The sequence below is a fragment of the Pan paniscus genome, chromosome 1 (genome assembly GCF_029289425.2).
Source record: "Pan paniscus chromosome 1, NHGRI_mPanPan1-v2.0_pri, whole genome shotgun sequence".
Classification (NCBI taxonomy): domain Eukaryota; kingdom Metazoa; phylum Chordata; class Mammalia; order Primates; family Hominidae; genus Pan; species Pan paniscus.
In genome coordinates, this window is record NC_073249.2 from 155797779 (window position 1) to 155822735 (window position 24957).

General features: G+C 35.7%; 1 protein-coding gene, 1 long non-coding RNA gene and 1 other non-coding gene across 3 annotated transcripts in view; 2 read left to right on the forward strand and 1 right to left on the reverse strand.

Moving 5' to 3' along the window:
• The window catches only part of LOC129398704 (uncharacterized), a 313771-nt gene extending 307230 nt beyond the window's left edge, over window positions 1-6541 (reverse strand). Inside the window, exon 1 of the long non-coding RNA XR_010113163.1 lies at window positions 6451-6541. This is a non-coding gene — a long non-coding RNA (uncharacterized LOC129398704). The remainder of the gene's footprint in view (window positions 1-6450) is intronic.
• On the forward strand, window positions 6535-24569 carry ZRANB2 (zinc finger RANBP2-type containing 2). Its single transcript, XM_003830602.5, has 10 exons — window positions 6535-6924; window positions 9157-9209; window positions 9300-9408; window positions 10985-11067; window positions 15318-15394; window positions 15613-15747; window positions 16873-17042; window positions 18506-18592; window positions 20933-21091; window positions 22730-24569. Exons 1-10 carry the CDS (start codon window positions 6869-6871, stop codon window positions 22791-22793), a joined length of 993 nt encoding a protein of 330 aa, XP_003830650.3. The 5' UTR covers window positions 6535-6868; the 3' UTR covers window positions 22794-24569.
• MIR186 (microRNA mir-186) lies at window positions 20150-20235 on the forward strand. The gene has a single exon (NR_106538.1). It is a non-coding gene; the product is annotated as a microRNA mir-186 (primary transcript).
• Window positions 24570-24957: the final 388 nt, after the last annotated feature.

Sequence of the window (24957 nt, forward strand, 5' to 3'; positions counted from 1 at the left end):
AGGGGACGGAACCATTTCTCCTCTGATTACATTATATTATACAAGACTTTATAGCAGTAATAGTTATAGTAGTAGTATATAGTAGTAATGGTAGTGGCAGCAGCAGCAGCCAACTGGAGAGAAATTCTCCTGCTGGCTTTGGAGAAGTAAACTCCGTTTTGAGACGGCCATGTAATTAGGACCTAAGGGCACTCTCTAGAAGCTGAGAGAACCCCCTGGCCAACATCTCCCAAGAAAATAGGGACCTCTGATGTAAAGTTGCAGGGAACTAAATTCCACTAACAACCTGAATATGCCTAAAAGCTTCAGATGAAATTGCAGCTCCACTTGGCACCTTGATTGCTGCCTAGTGAGACCCTAAGCAGATAATCCAATTAAGCTCTGCCCAGACTTCTCATCCACAGAAACTGAGAGATAACAAATACATGTTACTTTAAGCTTCTAAGGTTGTGGTAATTTGTTACTTGGCACTAGAAAACCAATACAAGAACCAACTGCTTTTTCTTTTCTCTGGGGAAAACTGGGAGTAAACTACCCTTTACTCCCCTTGTCCCACAGGAGTGCCTCCTAGCAGTCAGGTCTATACATTACACCATGATCCTGAAAAACTGACATAGCTGATTGGATAGAGGTGCACACCTGACTCAAGCCAGAGCAACTAGAGTCTGGAAATTTGAAGATGGGGCTAAGAGGCTCCAGGTGGGAATTTCTTGAATGGAAGAGAGATAGAAACTTGAACACTTTAGCAACACTATCTTCTGTCCAGGGTTGCCTGTAGATATTAAAAGCCCTGAGGAAATGTTCGAGGAGAGAGAGAATCTATCTATAGCAATCATCTGATTACAAAAATAATTATAAAAGTCATGGACCCATGTGAGATGGAGTGATTTGCTGTTAAAGAGTCAAGGTAAGGAAAAGCTGAAGAGAGTCAAGGTAAGGAAACATAGCTACTTATTGTCCAATCGGTGAACATAAAAATTTTTTCTAGTTTCTTGGAGTCACCTATTTGTATTAATTATTACTAAAGAAACCATTCCTGTTCAATTTCATATCTACCACTGCAAGGAAAAGGTAGTAACACTATTATCATTCACAACGCAATGGCTCTTCAGGTCCTATTATAATTGGAACCGTATAGATCTTTTTGCCTCTGCAGTTCCATAATGCCATTTATTTAATGCTGATTACAGCATTAATCATATTGCTTCAACATCCATTGTACTGCCTGTGAACACTGGATACTAATGACTCAAATGGTGTTAGTGTATTTGTTCATGATGACCACAAACACAGGTCTCACACAGAGAATGCAGGAAAATGCAAACAATTATTCATACTGTGGTCATGTTAAATTTATTGTTTGGAATGTGTTAATAGCATTTATTTATAGAACTTACTGCATTAACATAGAATAGCATATCTCTCAACCATGTCCTCTCTTGAATTGTCTAGACCTTAATCACTGCATCCCTAGAATGTGACTCTTTTAAGGTTGGCTGCAGCCCTGCTTTCCATATATAGTTATCAGTGGTGAAGATAGATGAGAGGCCCTGGATAGATGAAAAGAGCCATCCCATTTGGGCAACCAGTGTCCATCACTTGTTCATCAAGGCTTACAACCAACCCAGAAGAGAATGTCACCATGTTTATTAGAGGTAAAAAAGACATTAATTGAAATGGCCCATTGGCTTTGTGTTGCTACAGTCTCAAAAGCCCTGAAAGGAGGCAAGCATTGCCATGATAAGTAGTGTCTGATATGTGACACGGAGCTTGCAGAGGGGTGGTGTGACTGCCCTAATGCCAGCAGCAGGGTGAGGGCAGGAGACCCCAGGATAAAGGATGTCTGCAGACACACATACCTTTTTCAAGTGCTCTCCACTAGAGGTGGTTCCTTGGTCTGACCAGTCAGGGAAGAGCCCACATACTGGCTCACACAGTCAGCTCCAGACCAAGGATGCATGGGGGGACAGTGGTAGCCCAGAGCACTGAACTCATCCTGTGTCTGATATTAGTGAAAATCACCCTCAAACCACTGAAAAAGCATCATTAAGGTGGCCCAAACTTGTGCGATGAAAGAAATAATGCCATGAAAGAAATAATGCCCCAGCCAGTGGGAGCTTTGGCCCTCCAAGTTGCTCTCCAGGAACTGGCAGGGCCATCTGGCCCTAAGCCACCCTACAGGTGCTAGTACCAGAGATCCTGCTGCACTGGTGGACCCTGAGCATGGTAAGAGGGCAATATGGTCAGGAGGGCCTGAAGGGAAGAAACAAAGAAGCCAATAACATTTTCTTTAGGCTTAGGACTGTCCCACCCAACAGGTCCTGCTGACCTGGCTGGTCCCCACCACCAAAAGCAATAGAACATCTCAGGACTTCCACTGTTCAGGACCCACATAGTACTACATTTTGGCTCCATCCTGCTGAATGGTCCAAGACACTCGAGGGGAATTAGGGCACCTCAAGGAAGGCCAGGTGCAGGACCAGGCTAGGAGCCCTGGTTGCCCAGGTCTAAGGGCAGTATTGCTTTTTTTTTTTTTCAGTCTTCTGAACTAGGTAACAGAAAAGCTAGTCTGAGGAAAGAATAATGCACATGCAGAACAAATTCAGCAAAGAGACAGAGAAAGGGTGCTGCTTGAATAGAGGATAGTTTCTTTTAGGATATTTCTGAAACTGCATTCCTGCTCTGGCATTCCATCAAACACCACCTTCTCTTTATAATATGCTCCCCCTTTTTGTTGTTTAAGTCATTTTATTTTTATTTTTGTTACTTGCAAGCAGAGTGAGCCCTAATGCAATATTTAGAGCCAGATTCTTAGCTTTGTAGGTTCAGAAACTCAACTTTACCATTTCCACCAGAGCTAATCTCCTGGGGACCAACATATTAAGAGGACCCATAAACAACTGATATGCATTTCAGAGTGCCAATTTCTCAATCTATAAAGAGAGCTTAATCCAGATGAACAACTTGTGTGGATAAATTCACTGGGAATTTCACCACAGTAGGTTAAGTGTGCTCAGGAGAGAAGACAAATTATCAGAGGGCTGTTTGGTGAGCATATAATAAGAATAAAGAGAATGGGTAGAATTTTTCTTTCAAATTAGGATAGCTGAAATGAATTTCTTTTGTAGGAATATTTCTCTTTGAAAAATCAGCTAAAGTCCTTGAACTCAAATAACCTCTTCTGGTCATTATCAGATGTATTCACGCATTTTGTTCATTATCCTAGACTTACTATAGAGGATTTTTCTCTTGACACGTAATTCTCCCAGAAAAATTTTGCTAATTACAGTTAGTACAGTTGATTAACTGTTGTTGCATTAACTGCATGTCATCTACCAGCTTTGTCATCTATTGTTACTATTGACCCCATGAAGTCACTATCTCCTCTTTACTCCCAAGGGTGATCACTATCCAAGATTAGTTTGGCTGCTTTTGAACTTCATGTAAATGGAGTCATATAGCATATGCCATTTTGTGTCTTGCTTTTTTCAATTCAAGACTGTATTTGTGAGTGAAATAAATACTGTTCAATAATCTGAGTGTAATTTGTTATTCTTGCTACTGTATTACACATTCCAACTGTGTAAACATATGACAATTTATTTATCTAGGCTACCACTGATAAGCAATTGGGAAGCTTCCAGTTTGGGCTATTTTGAATAGTACAGCTCTGAACATTACTATATACATCTTCAGTGAACATTATGTGCATTCCTGTTGGTAATATACCTAAAAATGGAATTTCAGGGTCATAGTGTACGAAAATGTTCAGATTTAATATATTCCGACATTTTCCAAAGTAGATGTATCAATTACTTTTTGCAATGTATGAGAATTACAGTTGCTCTACATGCTTTCCAACACTTAGTATTCTCTGATTTTTCATTTTAGTCAGTTTGATGAATGCATAATGGTATCATATGGTTTTAATTTGCATTCCCCTGACTTGCAGTACCAACCAAGACATAGAAAGCCCACAATAACCTATCTTTCCTATTGATTACAGTGAGAAACTCAAGACAAAATACCAAAAGCAACTGCCTGAAGACTCTGGAAAAACAAAAACAAAAACAGGTAAATTGGAGTGGAGAATGAAAACCTGGAGAAATGTTCTGTATGTTTGCTTTTCCTCTTTTCTCACAGCTTTTGACCTAAGGCCCAACACCTAGTGAAACTGTGGTGACAGGAAAAACCGACAGAAACCTGTATGTCTTGCCAGAATGGGGATAGGGGGCTTTTGTGAGCCAAAAGTTAGTCGGGGGAATACTTAGCTCCCCCTCTCCTGGTTTTTCTTTCTTTTTTTTAATTTCTCTCTCTCTCTCTCTCTCTCTCTCTCTCTCTCTCTCTCTCTCTGGGCATTGGCCCAAGAGTGAGGCCCTAGGCTTGGATATCTACAATACTAACAGAAGCTCTGTTTTTATGGACAAAGGAAGTAGAAAAGGAGGCCTTTGTGGTCTGAAGAGTGTAGAGGGAATCCACATTTTTTCTCTCTCTTTTCTGTCACTGCTTTGTCTCAGAATCTGCCCTAGTCAGCTGCTATGCCAGGCTGCTAAAACTCCAAGAGGAACCTCATATTTCTGGTGAGAGGACCTTGCAAGACAAAAGGAGAAGAATGTAAGAGGAGAGAGCTAGAGAAGAGGATCCCCTAATTCTATGTATGAACCTATACAAGTTCTGTGTTCACACCTAAACTGAACACGTGCAGAACAAACACAAAATAGCATAGCAAAACTGAATTTCAATTTAAACTACTGCTAACATCCCCAAATAATCCCTGAGTATTGTAGGTATAGGACATAGCAAAGCCTTTGAAAACCCAGCTGACATGGAACCAGTACTCATAGAAGATGAGACCGAACTTTTGACCTGAACCAAATTGGATCGATTGCCTTCTAAAACAAAAAAAAATCAACATTCCCTAAAGGCTTTTAACAGGACTCAGTCTATGCAACATAATGTTCAAAATGTCCTAGATAAAATCCACAATTACACAGTATAAAAGAACTGGAAAAATGTGACCAACTTGCAAGGGAAAATATAATCAACACCTGCTAACTCCTAGATGACCAAAATGTTATAATACAGATTTTAAAGCAACAATCATAACTAGAGAGTAGCTGAACAATTTCTCTCCTAAACATAATCATACTTGCATAAAGACATTTCAGTCAATGATGAACCACATATACAAAGGTGGTCCCATAAGATTACAATACCATATTTTTACTGTACCTTTATATTTAGATACACAAATACCACTGCGTTACAACTGCCTACAGTATTTAGTACAATAAGATGTACTAAATGCAGGTTTGTAGTCTAGGAGCAATAGGCTATACCATATAGCCTAGGTGTGTAGTAGGCTATACCTGCTAGGCCTGTGTAAGCACATTCTATGATGTTCACACAACAGCACAATTGCCGAAAGTGGCATTTCTCAGAACATATCCCTATCATTAAGTGAGGCATGACTGTATATGCTGTATTCTAAAAAAAAATTAATGCATTTATATACCAGAATCTATGCATAAGAATGCTCATACTGGTGTTGTTTGTAATACCAAGCCTGAGAAACAGGAGGAATAAACTGTCACAAAACCACAAAACGGAATAGTATCAGTACACATCAGTGCAAATAAAAGAATTACACCTATACACTTCTACATGCAACTACCTAGGATTAATTTAGAAGCATAATGAACAAAAAAAGAGTACATAATCAACTATGCTTACACAGCTCATAAAATTAAACATACATGTATGTTAGGTTTTGAAGGGAAGGCAAGGGTTAAAGAAAGAGAGGGTGGCTTAACAACAAATACAGGATTTATGTCCAGCATAAGACCTACAGAGGTGGGAGACCAGCTTAATGCCAGTGCCCATTGCTTCTTACAGGCTGGGGTGATTTATAGGCCTGGGTGGGAGTGGTCTGGGGGGCCATGGCCTGCTTCCTGGGAACATGTTGATAAGGTGTTCCCAGGACGAGGCGGCTCTGGCCCTTGTTCCAATGGAATGTGGTACTTTCTCCCAGCAGAGTATAAGATGCAGCCTGTTTCTCACGCCCGAACCCCGTGGAATGTTTCACTTTGACTAAGGTCTGCAAAATGGCAGGGGGGCTTACAAAAATGGTGCAGTTTGGACTAACAATGTACATAAATTTTTAAAAAGCAAAAGAATAAATCTCAAGTATGGGAAAGTGTTATCTGTGGAAGAAAGTAATGGGATGGTATCAGAAAAGACACTGGTAATTTAAACAGTGTTGACAACGTCTCAGTTTTAAAATTACCAGCTGGTTCCCATGTATAAGTTGCTTACTTATCTGTTACACCTATTTATGTATATATAAAAATAGGTTTCTAAACGACATCCCATGTGTATGAAATAACAGAATTTTTATGCCTTATTGAAATAATTTATCTAAACACTTGAAGAGCCCGAGCCGCCTCTTACCCTAAACGAACCCCACGCCCCTGAATTGATCAGTCACTTCCGCCTCCACCTTTCCAGCTCCACCTAAGGAAGCGGAAGTACTTTACTCTTGGGTCCTCCCACCTGTAGGGGGCTCTCCGAGGCTTCTAGTGCCACGAAGGCCTCCTGCCTGGGTTGTCCTTATGGCGCCTGTGAGTTTAGTTCTAGAAAAGATATTTGTATTTTAACTTTTCCATCTAACAAACAGTAGCACAGGCATCTTAGTCTGGACAACAACGTACAAGCTGAATTCCTGGCCAGTTCCCTCATTATCAAACCCTGACGCAGTAGTAGGCGCGAGTCAGGCAGTGTGGGGACAGCCCCGAGTTGCCGAAAGTCCCCGGCCCGTTTTCCTCCTGTGAAGACATAGCTGCGGGTGGCTGTGCTGGTGGCGTTCAAGATGTCGACCAAGAATTTCCGAGTCAGTGACGGGGACTGGATTTGCCCTGACAAAAAGTGAGTTCAAGAAGGGTCCTGAATTGGGACGGAGTTTGTTAGTGGAAGCTTTCCCAGGTCCGTCCGGCATTTTCCTTTTTTATGATTTTCTGTGCCTTAAGACGGGTTGAGGCGGCGAACCGCCAGTTCCCGGGCGGGAAGAAGGCTCCCAATCTCCTCACGAGAGAGGTCTTTCCGGGAGCCTTTGTTCTAGATCTGTCTTCAGCGTTTCCTCGACATTACCTCCGCAAGGTAGCCTCTCTTTTTAGAGTGCGAGATGGCCTACCTTTTTGCCCCCACCCCCCACCCCCGCCCCGGCCAGGTTTCAGCGATAGGAAATCTCTCCAGTCAGGCCAGCTTGGTGTTGGATCTCCCCCACGTGACTTTTCTCTGCAGAACTTTACTCTTGTTCACGGAAAATATTGCTTTCTCGCACTCGTCCTTTTGCCTCTTATAGTTCATCTTGTTTTGTATTTTTACTCAAACTTTTCCTCCATACTATTTTCCCCTTTTCCGGAAGCTCTACCCTCTTCGGTTTGGGAAATTCTGACATTTTCTTTGTGGATCATTTCTCCACAAGAATTGGGCTTTTCGCCTCCTTAGAGCCGAAAAGGAGGGAAGAGGCCTGTGTTTTTGCCTACTCAGCCCTTAAGATGCCTGCAGCAGAGAAGCACGTGTGTTAGTGGCTCTGCTTTTTGACATTGTTGCCAAAGCCAATGTACTCTACTAGATAGTTAATCAGATTTTTTTTGAAGGGTGCACAAATAGGTGTATCTATTCGGAAATAACATGGAAAATAATTTAATGTACAACTCATGTTCACATAAAAGCCTTTTATTTGTTGTACCTAAGTTAGCCACAAATAGGTTTTGATTGTAAAAAGCAAAAACTTTGAAATAAACCTGGGTTTAGTTAAAATTCTATTACTTATTTAACTGCTAAAAAAGGAATAGAATTTTTTTTTTATGAAAACATGAAATAACATGGATAGGGTGTGTAAACAGTGACGTGTAGCAAATTCTAATTGGTGGCTATTGATAGTAATTTGATATTAAGATGACCTGAAGGAGTAGTTCAGACCTAACAAATGATACTGAATAGAACCAAAGTTATATGTTATGGATAGTATTGCTCTGAGTGGTAAGACATTATTGAAAACGTTCAAAAGATTTAGAACAACAACTTCTGACTTTGTTGTTACCTGTAAAATAATGTGCTTTTGTCAATGTCTTTAATGACAGCACACCCAGAGGTAGGACTCTCAAGGAGAGTTCATTTCAACTCATTTACAAATATATGAATAGAATGTTGTTTGTACAATATGTTTAAATGCAGGATAAATTTTCAGAGTATATTTTCCATGCTTAATGGAGTTAAAAGGAATATTTTTAGGGGAAAAACTTAACCTAAATATTATTTAGAGTGTTTCACTTTAGTGTCATCCCATACTTCACATCTGTATTGTATTCTAGTATAATGCCTTAAAAATCAGCTTTTTAAAGTTTAAGCATTCCATGTTATCCAGAGCATTTAACATACTTTTACCAATATACACGTGCACTTCTAAGGTCATGTGAGTGAACCAGTAATTCTTTAGGTTTGAGTTTGTTGAGTATAAGCATAAAGTCATACTGTACTACATGTGTTGAGATTATTGGTTTTGGTGGTTGTGTCATATTTTTCAGCGAAGTCTCAGAGGTTTGAGAAATGCCCTGTAAAACTCAGTTTTCTTACAATTATTGAAACTTTTTGTATTTTTAGTCAGTACAACCTATCATATTTGGTTCCTTAGCATTCTACCTACTACATGTAAAAAGATAATTTCATTAAGATCCATGAAGCCCTCCTTGATTTATAAGTTTTTTTCCTCATTGGTCCACCCCTAGGGTTTAAAACTCCCTGGTAGCTTGTAAGTAATTAGTGAAGTGGAGTTAACTCTCACTTTCAACTTTGTAAAGGGATTATAACTAATGATATGTGCTAATGTGAGGACTTGAGGCAGAGATCCTAAGTAACTTAATCAAGATCACATAACTGGTAAATGGAGGATTGGGATATCTTATTCTGAATTTGTGGCTCCAATCAAGTATTTTTCCCCCAGTAAATTGTGAGGAGTTTTTTGTTGGTAACATTGACATTAACATGACTAAGATGGATTAGAAGTTATGAATTCCAGATATGTAGTGAGGACAAGTTAAAATGTAAAATTTTACAAATTTAAATTTTTATAAATGCTTTTTAATCTGTTTTTAGATGTGGAAATGTAAACTTTGCTAGAAGAACCAGCTGTAATCGATGTGGTCGGGGTAAGTATTTAAAGAAGGTTCTATTTATACTGTATATGTATCATTTATTTATTTCTCCAGGTTCATATTGCATGATTTTTCTGTTTTCAGAGAAAACAACTGAGGCCAAGATGATGAAAGCTGGGGGCACTGAAATAGGAAAGACACTTGCCGAAAAGAGCCGAGGCCTATTTAGTGCTAATGACTGGCAATGTAAAACGTATGTTTTTTAAATTATTGTCTGCTCTTTCTTCCAAAATAATAGATCTGGCCACTACTTGTTTATATTACAGCTCTTATTAGTGACATTGACAAGCCAGGGTAACCTTTTAAATCCAAGGTATTGTTATTCAGTCTCATCTTTAAGTATAGTATAAAGAAGTTTTAAATTATTCTTTGCATTTTTTAATGGTAATAGTTGTCACTATGATGGATTATGTATACCAGTAAACAAATGCTTATGGTAAGCTCAAAACCAATTGGGGGGTGGTGGTACTTAAAAGTACTAAGGCCTATTTCTTCCTTTATTGAAAAATCCCAATTTTTAGACTGTATAGTTAGTGTGAAATACACCACAAAACTCATTTTGCCTGTTTACAAAATAATGTTAGATTCATAAGTTGTGTGCCGTAAGTAATTAAGTCTAATTATAGGTAGATTTCTTAATGATTTTTATTTTCAGGCTTAGATTTAATTCTTTATTGATTTTTCCAACTTCCATCTTTTCTCTATGCAGATGAATCCTATGTGTATGAAAGAGGTCTAAATCAAAAAAGTATTAAATAAATTTCTCTTTTTGTTTGTATTTTTTGTTTTTGAGATGAGGTCCCACTCAGTCACCCAGGCTGGAGTGCAGTGGGGCGATCTCAGTTCACTGTAACCTCTACCTCCCAGGCTCAAGCAATCCTCTCACCTCAGCCTCCTTAGTAACTGGGACCACAGGCCCGTGCCACCATGCCTGGCTCATTTTTTTATATTTTTGGTAGAGACAGGGTTTTACCATGTTGCCCAGGATGGCCTCGAACGCCTGAGCTCAAGCATTCTGCCTGCCTTGGCCTCCCAAAGTGCTGGGATTACAGGCGAGGCATGGGCCACTATTCCTGACCCTAGAGTCTTAAATAAATTTCTGATCCTCAGGATTATAAATTTGTATTGGAAAAGTTTCCAGCTACAGATTTGGTCACTGGATTTGGTATGCTTTGGAATTCAGTGCTTGAACTGATAACCTCAAAAAAATAAATTAATATTATTTATAGGGTATAACCATACTCTTTAAGGTATATTCAGAGACTGAGAAATTAGTGGAGCCATTAATTTAAAGTTATATTTTTTCATAAGACATCATAATTTCTATACAGGTTCAGTATCACTTACCTGAAATGTTTGTGGGTTCAGCATCCCTAATCTGAAAATCTGAAATGCTTCTGTGAGCGTTTCTGTTGAGTGTCATGTCCTCTCTCAAAAAGTTTTAGATTTTGGAACGTTTTTGGATTTTGGATTTGTGGATTAGTGATACTCGACCTGTGGTTATAATTTGTCATTTACTTCTCAAAATGACAGAGGCACTTTTCATACTATATAAATTTTGCTTCTCTGCTTAAATGGTTCAGTCCGTTGTTGGAACCCACATTTACTCTTCAGGCCACTGTACATTTTCTTTGTTTACATTACCACTTAATAAACATTTCTTTGACAGTGGTTTCATCCTAGTTTTTATTTTAAAATTCTAAAATATCTAAAAATTTGATATTCATCTATATTATAGCCTACTAATTTAGTATTTTTCACTTCTAAAGTTGCAGCAATGTGAATTGGGCCAGAAGATCAGAGTGTAATATGTGTAATACTCCAAAGTATGCTAAATTAGAAGAAAGAACAGGTATGATAAAACCACATTGTAACTAAATGATTTTTTTAAAGCACTAAATATTGAAACAATAATTGTGTCACCTTCGAGTAAGAGCCACAGTAAGTGAGGATTCTGTTTATTCTGCCCTGAATGTTTCTTACTGGGATTTTTTCCCCCCATACACACATACAAATCTTTTGTTTTGCAATTTATAAAATAACAGTGTTAGGGACCTTTATCCTAACAAGGAGGGACATAAGAATACTTTCAGAAATATTCTCCTCCTCTCCCTTTCACTGGTTTGCATGTTTGTTATTAGTAATGATATAATGATACCATTTTTAAATTCTTTTGATAGCCTGCTGTGACTTAAAGGGCAAAGCCACACCATTTAAAGTGTTCTTCTAAAGCTTTGGCAATAATTCTGAAACTTAAGCTATGTACTAGATCATCTGAAAAACTTTTTAAAATATCGATTGCAAAATGCAGAACTGTTAAAGTTATTTGGCGGTGGGTTTCCAACATCTGCAGGTTTTTTGGATGGTATTTGATAATCATTGGCCTAAATAATAGTTGATCATTGACTTTGTGTGTTACTGGTGAAATGAAAATGTTTACCTAATAGCATATAGTTTTTCCATTATCACCAATTAGCCCAACTTAATTTATCTGTTTACTTAAAATCTGATTTTGTCTTTCAACTGCTTATATGTCACATGATCAAAGGATTCCTTCTATATCTAGTCACCCTGTCAGACTTAGGCTTGGTGAACTGCTTCCCTGTTTTCTTTGCCTCTCTAACTTTAGGCCGTTTTCATTGTCTGTTTAGTTTCTAGGGATCAGAGGGCCACTGTTCAATCTTTTCGACCTAGCTCTTCCAGACTTCAACAGAAATTCTACTTTTATCCCCCCCCACCCCTTTTTTAAAACTTACATTCTCATATGTGAGAACATTATAACATAATGTCCTTGATCCATCCCCCCTTCCCCGGCCCAACCGCCACTTTCAACCCTCAAATCCTGCCTTATTCTTAGGAAGTGATTTTGCCTTTCCACCGATTGGGTAAGTTAAGGCCTTCTGACAAGGATCTCGTTTTTTTCTTCCCTCACCTAAGGTATGCACCGTACCTCCTTCACCGCCCCCACCAACCCCCGTTTGATTGATTGTTTATTCTGTCTCCTTTGCAGGTTTCTCTTCTTTTGGCCACTGATGTTGGGATTCTTCGCAGCCATCCCTGGCCCTCTTTCTTTCCTCTATTTTCATGGTGTTTTCTTCTAAGCCCAAAGTTTAAGTAACTTTGCCATGATAACCCAAGTTTATGTCTCCAGCTCAGACTTCTTTGACCCATATATCCAGCTGCCTATTCAACATTGCCATGCAAATGTCAAACTCATTATATTCAAACTGAATTTGTGATTTTACCCCTGGGACCTGACCCTCTTCCAATGATCTCTTTCTCATGATTAGTACCACTCACCATACATTTATTACATAAGCTGGAAATCTAGATGTCCTTCTTAGCCTAAATAGCCCTTTCTTGATATCTCCCATACCCCAAAAATTCTTTTCCATTACCACCCTAGGCAAAGATATTACTACGTTTTGTGGAAAAATAGCCACCTAGCTGGTTTCTACATGTTTTTATTTCCAAATTTAAAATCCTTTTTTAAAAAACCCATTTTGATTGCTTTTAGGATAAAGTCTAAAATCTTTTTAACAGTTTCAAAACTTAAAAAAACTTTGACCTATTTCCTGACTCCTTTATAGTTTCATTATCACAAGAACTATAGTTTAACAGAGAAGTAAGCAAATTTTATATTGATAACTTCTCACTTTTCTTATTGTCATTTTTCAGTCATTCTGGTGTCTTGAACCTTTCTCACTTCCCTTGCTACAAGTATTTGTCTTTGCTGGTAACAGTTGAAGGTGTGAAATAACTTACTCTGTTGCTTTCCGCTTTCTTTTGGCTATTTGTAATAAAGCAGTGCAGGGTTTGGGGAGCATTTCCTAAGCATGAGACAGGATATGAATAAAAGAGAATGTGATTCACTACCTCTGAAAGATTGCTGGCTTATCCTGTGTAATTCCATCAAATTGTTCAGTAATTTACTTCCTCTGTTTCAGGATTTAGGATTATTTTTGTTTTTGTCAGCTTTTTTTTAAAAAAAAAACCATTAAAGATAATGGCGTAAAAACAAACTTAGTACATTGTGATTTTCATTCTTTTGGATTCTTTCCTTAGAATATGTTCTCAGGAGTTGAATTAATTGTTCAGAGTGTAGACTCACAGAGTTTTCCTGTTAGTGCCTTAGTTCTTCCTTTGAAGTACATGTTATATTCATCCCCCTTTCCCGCTTTTTTTCCATTGTCACAATCTTGATCCAAACATTCATTTTAAACCTGTGTTTGATTCTTTCTTGGCCCTTGCTCAGCTTTTTACATTATACTGTGAGACAAATTTGAAAATATATTCATTGTAAGACTTACTAAAATCTACGGAAATTCTTGGTTGCTTTCTAAAGCTTTCCATAGAAATTCAAATTCATTAGATGATTCCAGAATTGTGTTTTCTGTATTCATTCCTTGAAGACATTTATAGGCCACTGTGCAAGGTGCTGGGGATACCTAGGTGAGCAAGAGTCTTACAGCACCAAAGATTAATGAAGTCCTCTTTAGGAAAGCTATGCTTAAGCTAAGAAGTGAAAGATGAGTTACCTGAGTAATGGATTAAACACTCTTCTTTCTGTTTGTGGAGAAGTAATTAGGAGAGGTGGCGGCAAGAGTGGAAATAAAACCAATTTATACAGCATTATCTGAAGTGCTTGAAATTAGTAGAATGAAGGAAACATACATATCATTCCATTGATTCCACTATCTCAGGTATTCAGTGAAAATGGTATGCTTCAGTTTTTTCACGATAGGGAGCTAGTGTATTTTCCATTTATACAGAGTTAATGAGTTAGATTTATATTGTATGGGTTCATAGAACATACCTTACCAATGTCTTTGTTGTCAGCAGACTATTTTGCTGCCTCTTAAAATAATTTTATTTACATACTTTTGAAAAATTAACTACCAGAGTTATAGTTCACTTTCTAATTTTACTATATTTTTGAGCTTTCCATATTTGTCATATTACTTTTCAGTTTTTTCGTATGTAAATTATTTCCCATTTAGATCCCATGTATGTTTAAAAATATTTTTATTAACTTCCAAGTATTTTGAAGTTTTCACTAGTACAAAGTATAATGAAGAAAAGATGCTATATTAGTGTGGGTTTTTTTCAGAAAGTGAAATTTTAAAAATATTTTTTAAATACGATAGGCAAATTTTAAGTTACAAGTCCTAATTTTTATAAAATATTTTTATTATAAATCTATTTAATATTTTGCTGATGAATGAAGTCCCTAAGTCTGGAAATCACCAGCCTTATGTACTGATACTGCTCTGGAGTATGTGACCAGTTAGATTGTATTACTCTTGATCAACACATACCTCTTTAATTTTCAATGGGAGACTTTTTCAAAATATGTCAACTCACTTTTCCTAAAACTAGCTCATTTTCTTTAATTCCAGTCTCTCCTTTAAGCTTATGTCAGAGACCTGCCAATTGAATTGTATACATTGGTTGTGACATGAGAGAATAGTGGTTTGCTAATCTCAACTACTTTTTAATAGAATCATTTAATTTCAAAATTTACTGGCTACTTCAGAGAACCTGTGTGACTTTTACCTATGTGTTAAAACCAATTAAACCAGGGCCAAAGGATGGCCTTTATTGTGTTATTGTGTTTGTCTGTGTAATTAGGAATTTTCCAAGCTCTAATAAGGCCTGCTACATTTTAAAGTTGCAAAATTTCAGTATATCAGAAGATTTCAGACTATTTGCAGTTGGTAAACAGTGGAATTTAATGCTTGGTTGTTACTGAGCCCACCCTTCCCAGAAGAATTACGATTAACTGTAGAGGAAAGTCCTTTAAAACTTGGTTATAGCAGAAGTTTGAGATGTTTTCCACCAATACTTTCTATGAATTAAATAAGTCATGTAGGGCAATTTGGAATTGAAAAGAGCTAGAAGTACAGCCATATGACGTTACAACTAAGTTCTCTGTATTTTCTGTGGTGATTTCTAATATGCTTTCTAAAGACTAGTAATTTATTAGATGGGTAGGCAGCTGTTGTTGATTAGATGTTTTTTGTTGTCTGGAGATTTGGGCATGATGTGTTTATTATTTAAATCAATTGTCATAGGGTAACAATTTGTGCCCTCTTTTTTAAGGATATGGTGGTGGTTTTAATGAAAGAGAAAATGTTGAATATATAGAAAGAGAAGAATCTGATGGTGAATATGATGAGGTAAGCTATATTTTGGTGTTCAGGTTGAATATAAATTAGAAAAACAGAAAAAATTCTTAAATGCAAAGGAAAACAAACTTTTTTTTTTTAAGTGCAATTTGAGTCTTCAGCAACTGATCATTTTCAGGAAATCATAAATATCTAAAATAATTTTTAGAAAATGTATTAAGTTTAATGCATTATCAGCTGACAAGTATTTTGAAATTGTTTTTCTCTAGTTTGGACGTAAAAAGAAAAAATACAGAGGGAAAGCAGTTGGTCCTGCATCTATATTAAAGGAAGTTGAAGATAAAGAATCAGAGGGAGAAGAAGAGGATGAGGATGAAGATCTTTCTAAATATAAGTTAGATGAGGTGAACAATTTTCTTGTCCTATTTCCCTTTTGTCTTATTGGAGTTATACCATAACATGAATGCTTTTGACAACCTCAGACACTTGGTGAAAATATATTCTGTGTTTTCATTTGTTCTCACAAAGGTTTTGGATTTCCACTCTGCCAAGTACTATTTGTACTTGGAACACTACTGTTCTGGAGATACAGTGGTGACCGAAACAGAACCACTTTTCTCTTACACAGTTCTAGAGGAGGAAATATATAAATAGGTAATTTTGATAGCAGTAACGTTATGAAGACACATGATGTGATAACAGTTTAAAAGCAACTTTGGTTTTTGCCGATGGATAATGTCTAAGGAGGTGAAGTTTGAGCTGAAACTTGAATGATAGGAAGGAGCCAGCAATAAGAGCCGAGGTGAGAGCACATTTAGGCAGAGAACAGCAAATACGGGTTCCCTAAATAGGAGATAAGCCAGCAGCCTTCAAAAATACCATACATTGGCCAGTATAGTTAGAGCAGAGGGGAGAATGAGATGAGGGGGACAGCACACATTTCAGGTCTGGTGATACTTGTTCTGTCAGGCCAGAGTGTAAGTTTTATGCCATGTTAAGGGTACCTTAGAGCCTGATCATAAGAGGTCTTGGAATGCAACTAAAGAAATAATAAGCCAGTTTTGAAGTTTTTAAGAAAAAAGTGAGATGTGTTTATCTGTCCTGTGTTTCAGAGTGATGACTGTCAGTATATTGAGATACTAGAGAGGCAGAATGGATCTTCAGATTTGAGGAGACCAGCTAAGAGGTTACTATAATATGCTAGAGAATAAGGAACAGAGTGTCTAAGACTAAAAATGGTGATTTCAAGGACTTTTAAGGAGGTGGACTTGAAAATTCTTGGGTGATGCATAAGTGTGACAGAAAAAGTGTGTATGGCCTCCAGGTTTATGTCTGTGCAATACCTGAGACAAAGTTGTGAAGTCTCTATTTGAGATGAGTTTAGTAGGTGAATTTTAGAATTCAGAATTAATTTGCTGAGATACCTGTGATATATGCATATGGAGTTGCTCAGTACACCTAACTGTTTTATCTTTCCTGGTAGGTAACACTAATATCTAAATGTCTAATTATAATTGAATTTTTGTTAGGATGAGGATGAAGATGACGCTGATCTCTCAAAATATAATCTTGATGCCAGTGAAGAAGAAGATAGTAATAAAAAGAAATCTAATAGACGAAGTCGCTCAAAGTCTCGATCTTCACATTCACGATCTTCATCACGCTCATCCTCCCCCTCAAGTTCAAGGTCTAGGTCCAGGTAAACGGGTACAGGTCAAGGGTAACACCAGTCAAAATGTCAGTATCTAACTTTTTTATTTATAAATTTTGTTTTTCTTGACGAAATAAACTTTCCTTTTTATTTTAAAAATTTAATTCAAATCAACTTTTAAAATAATTTTTCAGCTTAGTACCATACAGTTGTTGTCCAGTATTTTTAGAAAAGTAAAGTCTTAGCATGAAACTTCCTTAACCTATTTTAGCCTCATGCTTTTGACTAAAATAGACTTAAAAACTGAATTAAATTTTTATATACACTTATATTTAATCTAAAGAGATAGCTTACATATAGAAATTAAGTAAAGGGGAGATCTGTATTTTCATTCAAGATGTTAAAGGCTAGCACAAATTTTCTAGGCATTAAATCATTGCTTATTACATAATGTTTTTAATAGTTTGCTTTGATATCAGTATTGTGAATAACGGAGCAAATTCAGCCATATTAGTTCTGTTGACTTCATGCTCATAATTTTGAGAAGTCCAGGCGTAAACTAAAACTCTTTTGGTGTACTTGAATATTCTTTGTTTGTTGATGTAAAATATGTAATCTCTGATTTTATAGTTAACAATAAAAATAAAATTTTAGGTGAGTGAAAGCAGTGATTTAAATTTAACAGTGTCCTCTTGAAAAACCTTAATCACAGTTAAGTGTTGGCATGGGCAATGAATTTTAATCATATTTAGGAATAAAATACTAGATATTAGTGTATAACAATGAGATATATGTTAATTGAGCACTACAAAGCCTGAAAGCTTAACAAAGTGGGCCTATAACTAGTAATTTTTTGGTAAAAATATAGTGATCTTTTTCTACAGGGTATTATTATAAGGGACAAATTATAGTTGTAAATTAGATTAATGAATTTTGTGAGTTTTAAAATTTGTACGAACCATGTCTCCCCTTGTGTCATATTTTCCAATAATATAATTACCTATCAATGACAGAATTTTACATTTTCCCTTTAATTCTCTAAGCATTGAGTAAACAGAAAAATATAGGGATGAAATACATACATGCCAACATTCAAAACTTTGTACTAACTAGAAACAAAAATAGAAGGGGATTTATAAAGGAAAATGATGGAGACATTTTAGAGAAATTAAGTATAAATCGCAACATTCTGTTTTCTTGGATGTATTCTGGGTGGCTTCTAGTTACTTGTAAACAAAGTATTCATTGTTTTTGTAATAAAGTGATAATGTTTTATTTTATAGTTGAGTGGCTTTAGGGTAATTTAATCACTTGGAAAGTGATATTTTTTTAATTACCTTTTGTTACTAAATCTTATCTAATTTAAAATACTATGTTTTGAAAGTATATATCTTGTATAGTTATCTTTTTATATGAAAATGAACTCTAATACATATCTTTCTTTCAGTGTTCATATCACAAAGCTCAATTAAATGGTCCTGGAAAAAAAAAATCGTTCCATGTTGTTCCAGGTCCCGTTCAAGAAGTTCTTCCAGTTCGCAGTCAAGATCTCGTTCCAGTTCCAGAGAACGTTCGAGATCTCGTGGGTCGAAATCAAGGTGAATGAGGTAGCATCTCTCTGTAAAGCAGAGAGAAAAATATTTAAAGGCTGCAGAAGGTGTTGCTGCTTTTTTTTCCCCTTATTTTGCTTCTACTTGTCGATTTTATTTTAGCATTAGAAAACTAATGCACTTGCCTCAGCTTAATTTTCTCACCATGAAATGTTTCCATTGCCAGCAGTGTGCCAAGACATTCCCATGATTGAAATCAGGTGGCTATTTTGCAATATGCAGCGTTTATTATTTTGGCACTAAGATGTTATGAAGTAGGAAGATGAAGCCAAGTCTTATCGCCACATCTCTAGTATATTAAGATTATATATGGCCAGGCACAGTGATTCATGCCTATAATCCCAGCACTTTGGGAAGCTGAGGTGGGAGGATCACTTGAGGCCAGGAGTTCAAGGTTGTAGTGAACCTTGATCACAGCACTGTAATCCAGCCTGGGTGACAGAGGAGTGTCTCAAAAAAAAAAAAAATTAATAGTAGTTCAAATAAAATTACATATGTAAATAAAAGGAAAAATCTTCTTCATTATTAAAAGGAAGAAAACCCTGCCTCAAAACAGGTCCTGTTTTGCACGGCAGTTGTTTCAATATTTTCAGAAACAAATTTGCCATTTATATCAGATAAAGTTACTAGAGTACTGTATACACATTTTCCTTTCTAATTTTACACACACTATTATTTATAGAGCACAAAACACTCAAAACTAAATCAGGAAGTATAGTCGGTTAGTTGAGATAGGATGTGGTCTTAAGTAGCAAACAGTGTTCTAAACTTTCAGGTTGCATGTAGTCACATCTGTAGAGGGAAACATAATTTGAAAGATGCTCTTGCAGGAAATTTTTCTTTGTTTAGTCAAAATATGCTCTCTTTGTTTTTAAGTTAATTTATGATGACCTACTAAAGGCATCTAAAAAATAAATAAGAAAATGAAATTCCATATTTGTGGAAATTCATATTGAAGTCTAACCGTGGCTGTTTTGGTAAAAGTATTTGCTGCTTTGAATCAAATTTAGCATTAAAGGGCTGCCACAGTATAATCATGTTAAGGAGAAAAGAATGTTGTGCACACTTGCATTGTAAGCCAATAAGAAATAGATAACAAGGCCAGGCTCAGTGGCTCACGCCTGTAATCCCAATACCTTGGGAGGCCAAGGTGGGCGGGCTGCTCGAGCCCAGGAGTTCAAGACCAGCCTGGGCAACATAGTGAGACATCGTCTACTAAAAATAAAAATTAAAACAACCAGCCAGGCATGGTGGTGTGTTCTTATAGGCTGAGGTGGAAGGATCACTGGATCCCTGGAGATTAAGGGTGCAGTGAGCCATGCTTATACTACTGCACCACAGCCTGGGGAACAGAGCAAGATCCTGTCTCAAAAAAAAAAAAGAATAGAAGTAGAGAGCAAATTATTTTTTATTGTTACCATTATTTAGTAACAATATTTAAGCGCTTTATAGGTAAAAATCCTTAAGTTCTGGTATTCCCTTTGGGAACCATTATAATTAAGGTTTACAGAACACCCATCATATTCTTCCCAAACATTTTTTCATTGCTTGTAACTTTCCAAAGAATTCTCCTTTTGGGCTTTCTGGTTTTATTTTAAGCCCAAAGGTGAATTTTTTGGGAAGTTTGAGCTAAATTCCTTCAACCAAAATATACAAGTGAAGAAAAAAAATTTGTATTTAAACATTTGCACATTTACTTCTACCTGAAGCATGTGAATGTCAACACTTCATATTTCATAAGTAGTGGGTTTTCATAAAAATAAGTATTGTAAATATAAATCATCTTAAAGTTAGTTTTTATTTCTTCTTGAATATTTAGCAGTTAAGTACAGTTACTAGTCTTTTGTTGCTGTGCCATATACCTGGTTTTTCCATAACAGTTTAATGAGTTGAATAATTCCACATGGAATTATGTTTATTTTCCTCAGGAAGTGGTATATAAGATACATATTTTAATCCTCAAATGGAAGGATGTAGTTTCTAAACATAAAGTCCTGTTAATGCAGTTACCTGCTGATTTTATAATACTATAATATTTGTGTATACTTTGAAAAGCCTTAAAAAAAGTTTAAATTCTATTTTGATATAGTAAGCAGGGTTTTAATTACACATGATAGAATTTTAAAGAGACAAAATTAAAATGTTTAAGTAGAATGTTTTCATGATTGATCCAGAAGTCTTCTGTTGAATAAGCAGTAAGTATTCTTCCTTATAAAATTTTCATAGTTGTTATAAATCCTGTTTATTTTTGGAGCTATCTGATAACTAAATAATCTTCCTTATTTCTTCTTTTAATGAAATGTTTGATTTGTTTCTCAATCAATGAAGATCCAGCTCCAGGTCCCACAGGGGCTCTTCTTCCCCACGAAAAAGATCTTATTCAAGTTCATCATCTTCTCCTGAGAGGAACAGAAAGAGAAGTCGTTCTAGATCTTCTTCATCTGGTGATCGCAAAAAAAGACGAACAAGATCACGGTCACCCGAAAGGTTTGGGTTTCTGTAGAAATAAGAATGGGTGTTCTTAAGTGTGTTTAATAGATAAAGTAAACTTTCCTAGTCAAGGGTTAGATTTTTATTATCTCTTGTGTTCCGACTTTCCACTTTTCAACTTTGAACTTCAAAAAAACATTACTTTGTTTATCCTTTGTACTTTGATCAGGTTGTTTAGAATTGTAGATCAAACCATTCTTTGATCATTTTATTGTTTAAATTTTTAGTTCCATTTATAATTTTTATAGCCAACTCTCGGTTATTTCTGTCTTTTGAGATTGCAATTCAGAAGCTGTATGTCGAAGTAATTTATGAGTTGACTTTTATACTTAGGCTTCTTTAAATACTAATAGTCAAGAATTCTAGAGCATCTAATAAAAAATTAACTTTCAGATCATTGGGAATCTGTCCTCATTTAAATATGTGTAAATGCATTTCCACAGCAAATTGCTTCATGCCCTTTGTCTATAAGGAAATTATTCCTTGTAGCTAATATATTTTTCATTTTGCAGTCCAAATCTTTTTTGAGAAAGGCCTATATTAGGTTACTTTATCTGTACTGACACTTTTAATATTGGAAGAATGCAACTGTCATCTGTCAGCCTTTTCTGCAACAGGCTAATTACTCAGTTTCATTAATTTTCTCTCTGTTCCCAATTATATAGTCATTTTAATGGCTTTATTTGTAGTCTTTGCAAATTTTTCGTATTTTATTAGCTTGTGAAAATAAAGATTATGTAAAGTCTATTAATTGCTGGGTTCAGTGGTAGGATTATCTCATGATTCCTACTTGTACAGAATGATTAGTTTTGCTTCTTCACATTTTGGAGTTTAGATGTTAAGATTTCACACAGTCTTGTTTCTCTGCATTTGTTTCTTTGTAAAAAAAATTACTCTGTTTTTGAGTGGAATTCATTCTGTTGCTTTCTTACCACTTCTGCAAATTTTTATCTTAGCCACATATAATCCCCCTAGTTTGTTGTCATCTAAACTTAATGAACATGTTCTCTATTCCATAAGCCAGGTGATTGGTGAAAACACTAAACAACCCTGAGCCCAGGGCCAACCCCTACGGAACACCACTACTTTACCCAGGTTGATATTGACTTATTCATACTAGCTGCATGAATATAACCCTATAGCAAATTGTACAATCATCTTGTGTGACCTAGATTTCCAAAACTTATTTATGAATATATTTTCTCATACACAGAAGCCTTGCTGTATCTTTTTTACATAATAGACTTCTTACACTTTCTACACCGTGTCACAGGGATTGGTTTAGTCACACTTCCATTACCAAGTTTATATGCTTTTGTTGTACATTTTCTGTAATTTTACACATTTTTGCAAGGCTTTTCTTTGATATCTTAAATAATTGAGAGGTGGCTATATTTTAAATGAGATTCTTTTGAAATTGTAGAGAATTTTTTATTGTATTTATATGATAACTGGGCTCATATCCAAAGTCTAAACATCAGATAATTTTATGTGTGTAAGTTCCTATCTCAGTTTTTAATTTTTTTGCTAGCATCATGGTACTGAATTTTGTATACTTTCACAGTCTTAAGAATGAATGCTGAGATTTAGCTCTAGCTTACTAGAATGCCTACTTCTCTCCATTATGTCTTACAGACGCCACAGGTCATCATCTGGATCATCCCATTCTGGTTCCCGTTCAAGTTCAAAAAAGAAATAATGTATTAAAATTTACATCTTAAAAAAATCCAGTACAGTGCATGAAGCAAATTTTTAAAGAAGTTGGTGTCTTACTTGGTCAGAAGTGCTATAAATCTGCTAGTAGAGGTGCATGCCTTTCATTGCTTTTCAAAACAATACAGCTGTGTTTATTTGTGAAGTTAAAAGTAAATAGCATTTTAAGCCATAATGTCCCAAAATAGATGTTCTGTCATTCATTATTTACAACCATTTGCTTCATTTAAAACCATTTCAGCTATAACAAAGTACTTTGCTTCCTAATTTAAACCCATTTTTGTCATTTCCAAATACATCCTGTCCATTGGCTAAGACAGGATTACCTAGGCTTGCCTGAACTTTGGGCATGGAGGCAAGACTGGAAACTAGTTGGAAACAACATACTTATGGAAGAGAAAGTCAGCCTTTTTATGCTGTTAACAGATGTCAGAGTGATTCTCACCAAAAAAAGTTAAACTGTGTTGTAAGCAGCCAACTGTAAATGTCTATTTTGAAATTCCCTATGCTAAGGGTGCCTTAGAATCATTGTGTCTCTTTTATCCAGCTTTACTTTTTTGCTCCACATTTAATGCAAAAGAATCTTGTGATGTCTACAAGGAGAGAAGTGGGATATATTTTCCTTTCTGACACATAATTTGGGGCAAAAAAGAAAGTCTTAAGAGTTTTCTCTGCTGATATGGTTGCTTGATAAAGACATCTCAAAATGTTTACCAATGTTTTAAGAAGCTTTGTGTGATATTCTTCCAAATCTAGTTACCAAATATAATATGGTAGAAAAGGCTAAATCATACTTAATGAGCAAATTGAAGTAAGCTTTTAAAGTTATTTCTCTTTTGGTGAAAGGCCAATGGAGACATTGTGAATTTAAGTGAACATTTGCCTCAAGATGTTAACTATAAACACACTGCATACAATTTTCTTCTGAATAACAAATGAATGCTTATTGCTGCATGATGTAAGCAAAAGTCATTATTTTTCCTATTCATTTGAAATAAGTTATGGCTTAAAATGCTTTTGGAGTTTATTTCTCAAAATTAAAATCTGGTCACATGAGCTTTAGTTTGTTTTCTGGTTTAAAAAATAAAAAGGTTTCTCTTAACAGTATTTCCAGTGACAATGCAAGGTAAGTATATCAAAGGAAATCAACAGTTGTGCTTGGGGGCTTTTTGTTATGGGATAGTGATTTCTTGTTTTTTTTCCATAACATTGTCTGCTGCAATTTAAATAAAAATTACGACATTTTAAGATATTTCATAGACAAACCAAACAAAAATATGTTTTTACTTTAAAGTGAATGTTTTTCTCTTCAGCTGATCTAAAAATGAAAGCAAAATATCTTATGTAGAAATATTTTGATAATATTTTTACAGTGAGCTTTCCCATGTTTTTATGTCTTAAGTTTCTTTGCTGCGTTTATGTAGGTTGCACAAGAACTTTTACCCACTTGTAATTGTGCCTCAGACTTTTTGAAAGTCTACCTTCTAAATTGCCCAGACGATCTAGATTCTACATGTTACCATTGGTTTATTCTTGTGCTTTCTGTATTTAAAACTTTGGCTGTACTAAGCAAATGCAAGGTTATAATTTAGCTAATAGTAGTTTACAGACAATTCTGATGATTATGATTTCATTTGGTTTAACTAAGCTGTACTAGTTCATTTCATAAGGAAATGATACTGTAGACAAATGTAAATAAAGCCTGTGAGTCAAGCATCAAGTGGTGTTTGTTAGAAATAAACTAGAGATTTTTAAACTCTGATCTAATGTTCATTTTTAAACTAATTACAGTTTTCTGTTACCTTTGATTTGTTAATTTTTTACACTCTTTATATTCACCTACCTTTTATATATGAGTGCTTGGTATTTTAAATGCCAGAGCCATTATCACTGCAACCTCAGAATTTTTAATTTAACCTTTTTTTCGTTTTAAATAGAGAGCTCCTAAATTAGTTGCACACTTCTTGCCAGAACATTACATCCCTCATTCCATGTGGTAAAATACCATATCGTAGTGTGCTTCCTGAATTACTCTTAAACTGTCACCTTATATAAAGCACTCAACTGTCAGCTTAACAGCTAAGTTTTCTTAAGTTTCTATTTGGAGTCCTTTCATCTAAACAATATTGAATGATATCTGGTAATAAATG

Bases quoted from the DNA above. Each gene is read 5' to 3' on its own strand.
- ZRANB2 (XM_003830602.5), top strand. From the start codon at position 6,869: ATGTCGACCAAGAATTTCCGAGTCAGTGACGGGGACTGGATTTGCCCT. The intron at 6,925-9,156 runs GTGAGTTCAAGA...ATCTGTTTTTAG, and splicing joins TGGATTTGCCCTGACAAAAA to ATGTGGAAATGTAAACTTTG. The intron at 11,068-15,317 runs GTATGATAAAAC...CTCTTTTTTAAG, and splicing joins TAAATTAGAAGAAAGAACAG to GATATGGTGGTGGTTTTAAT.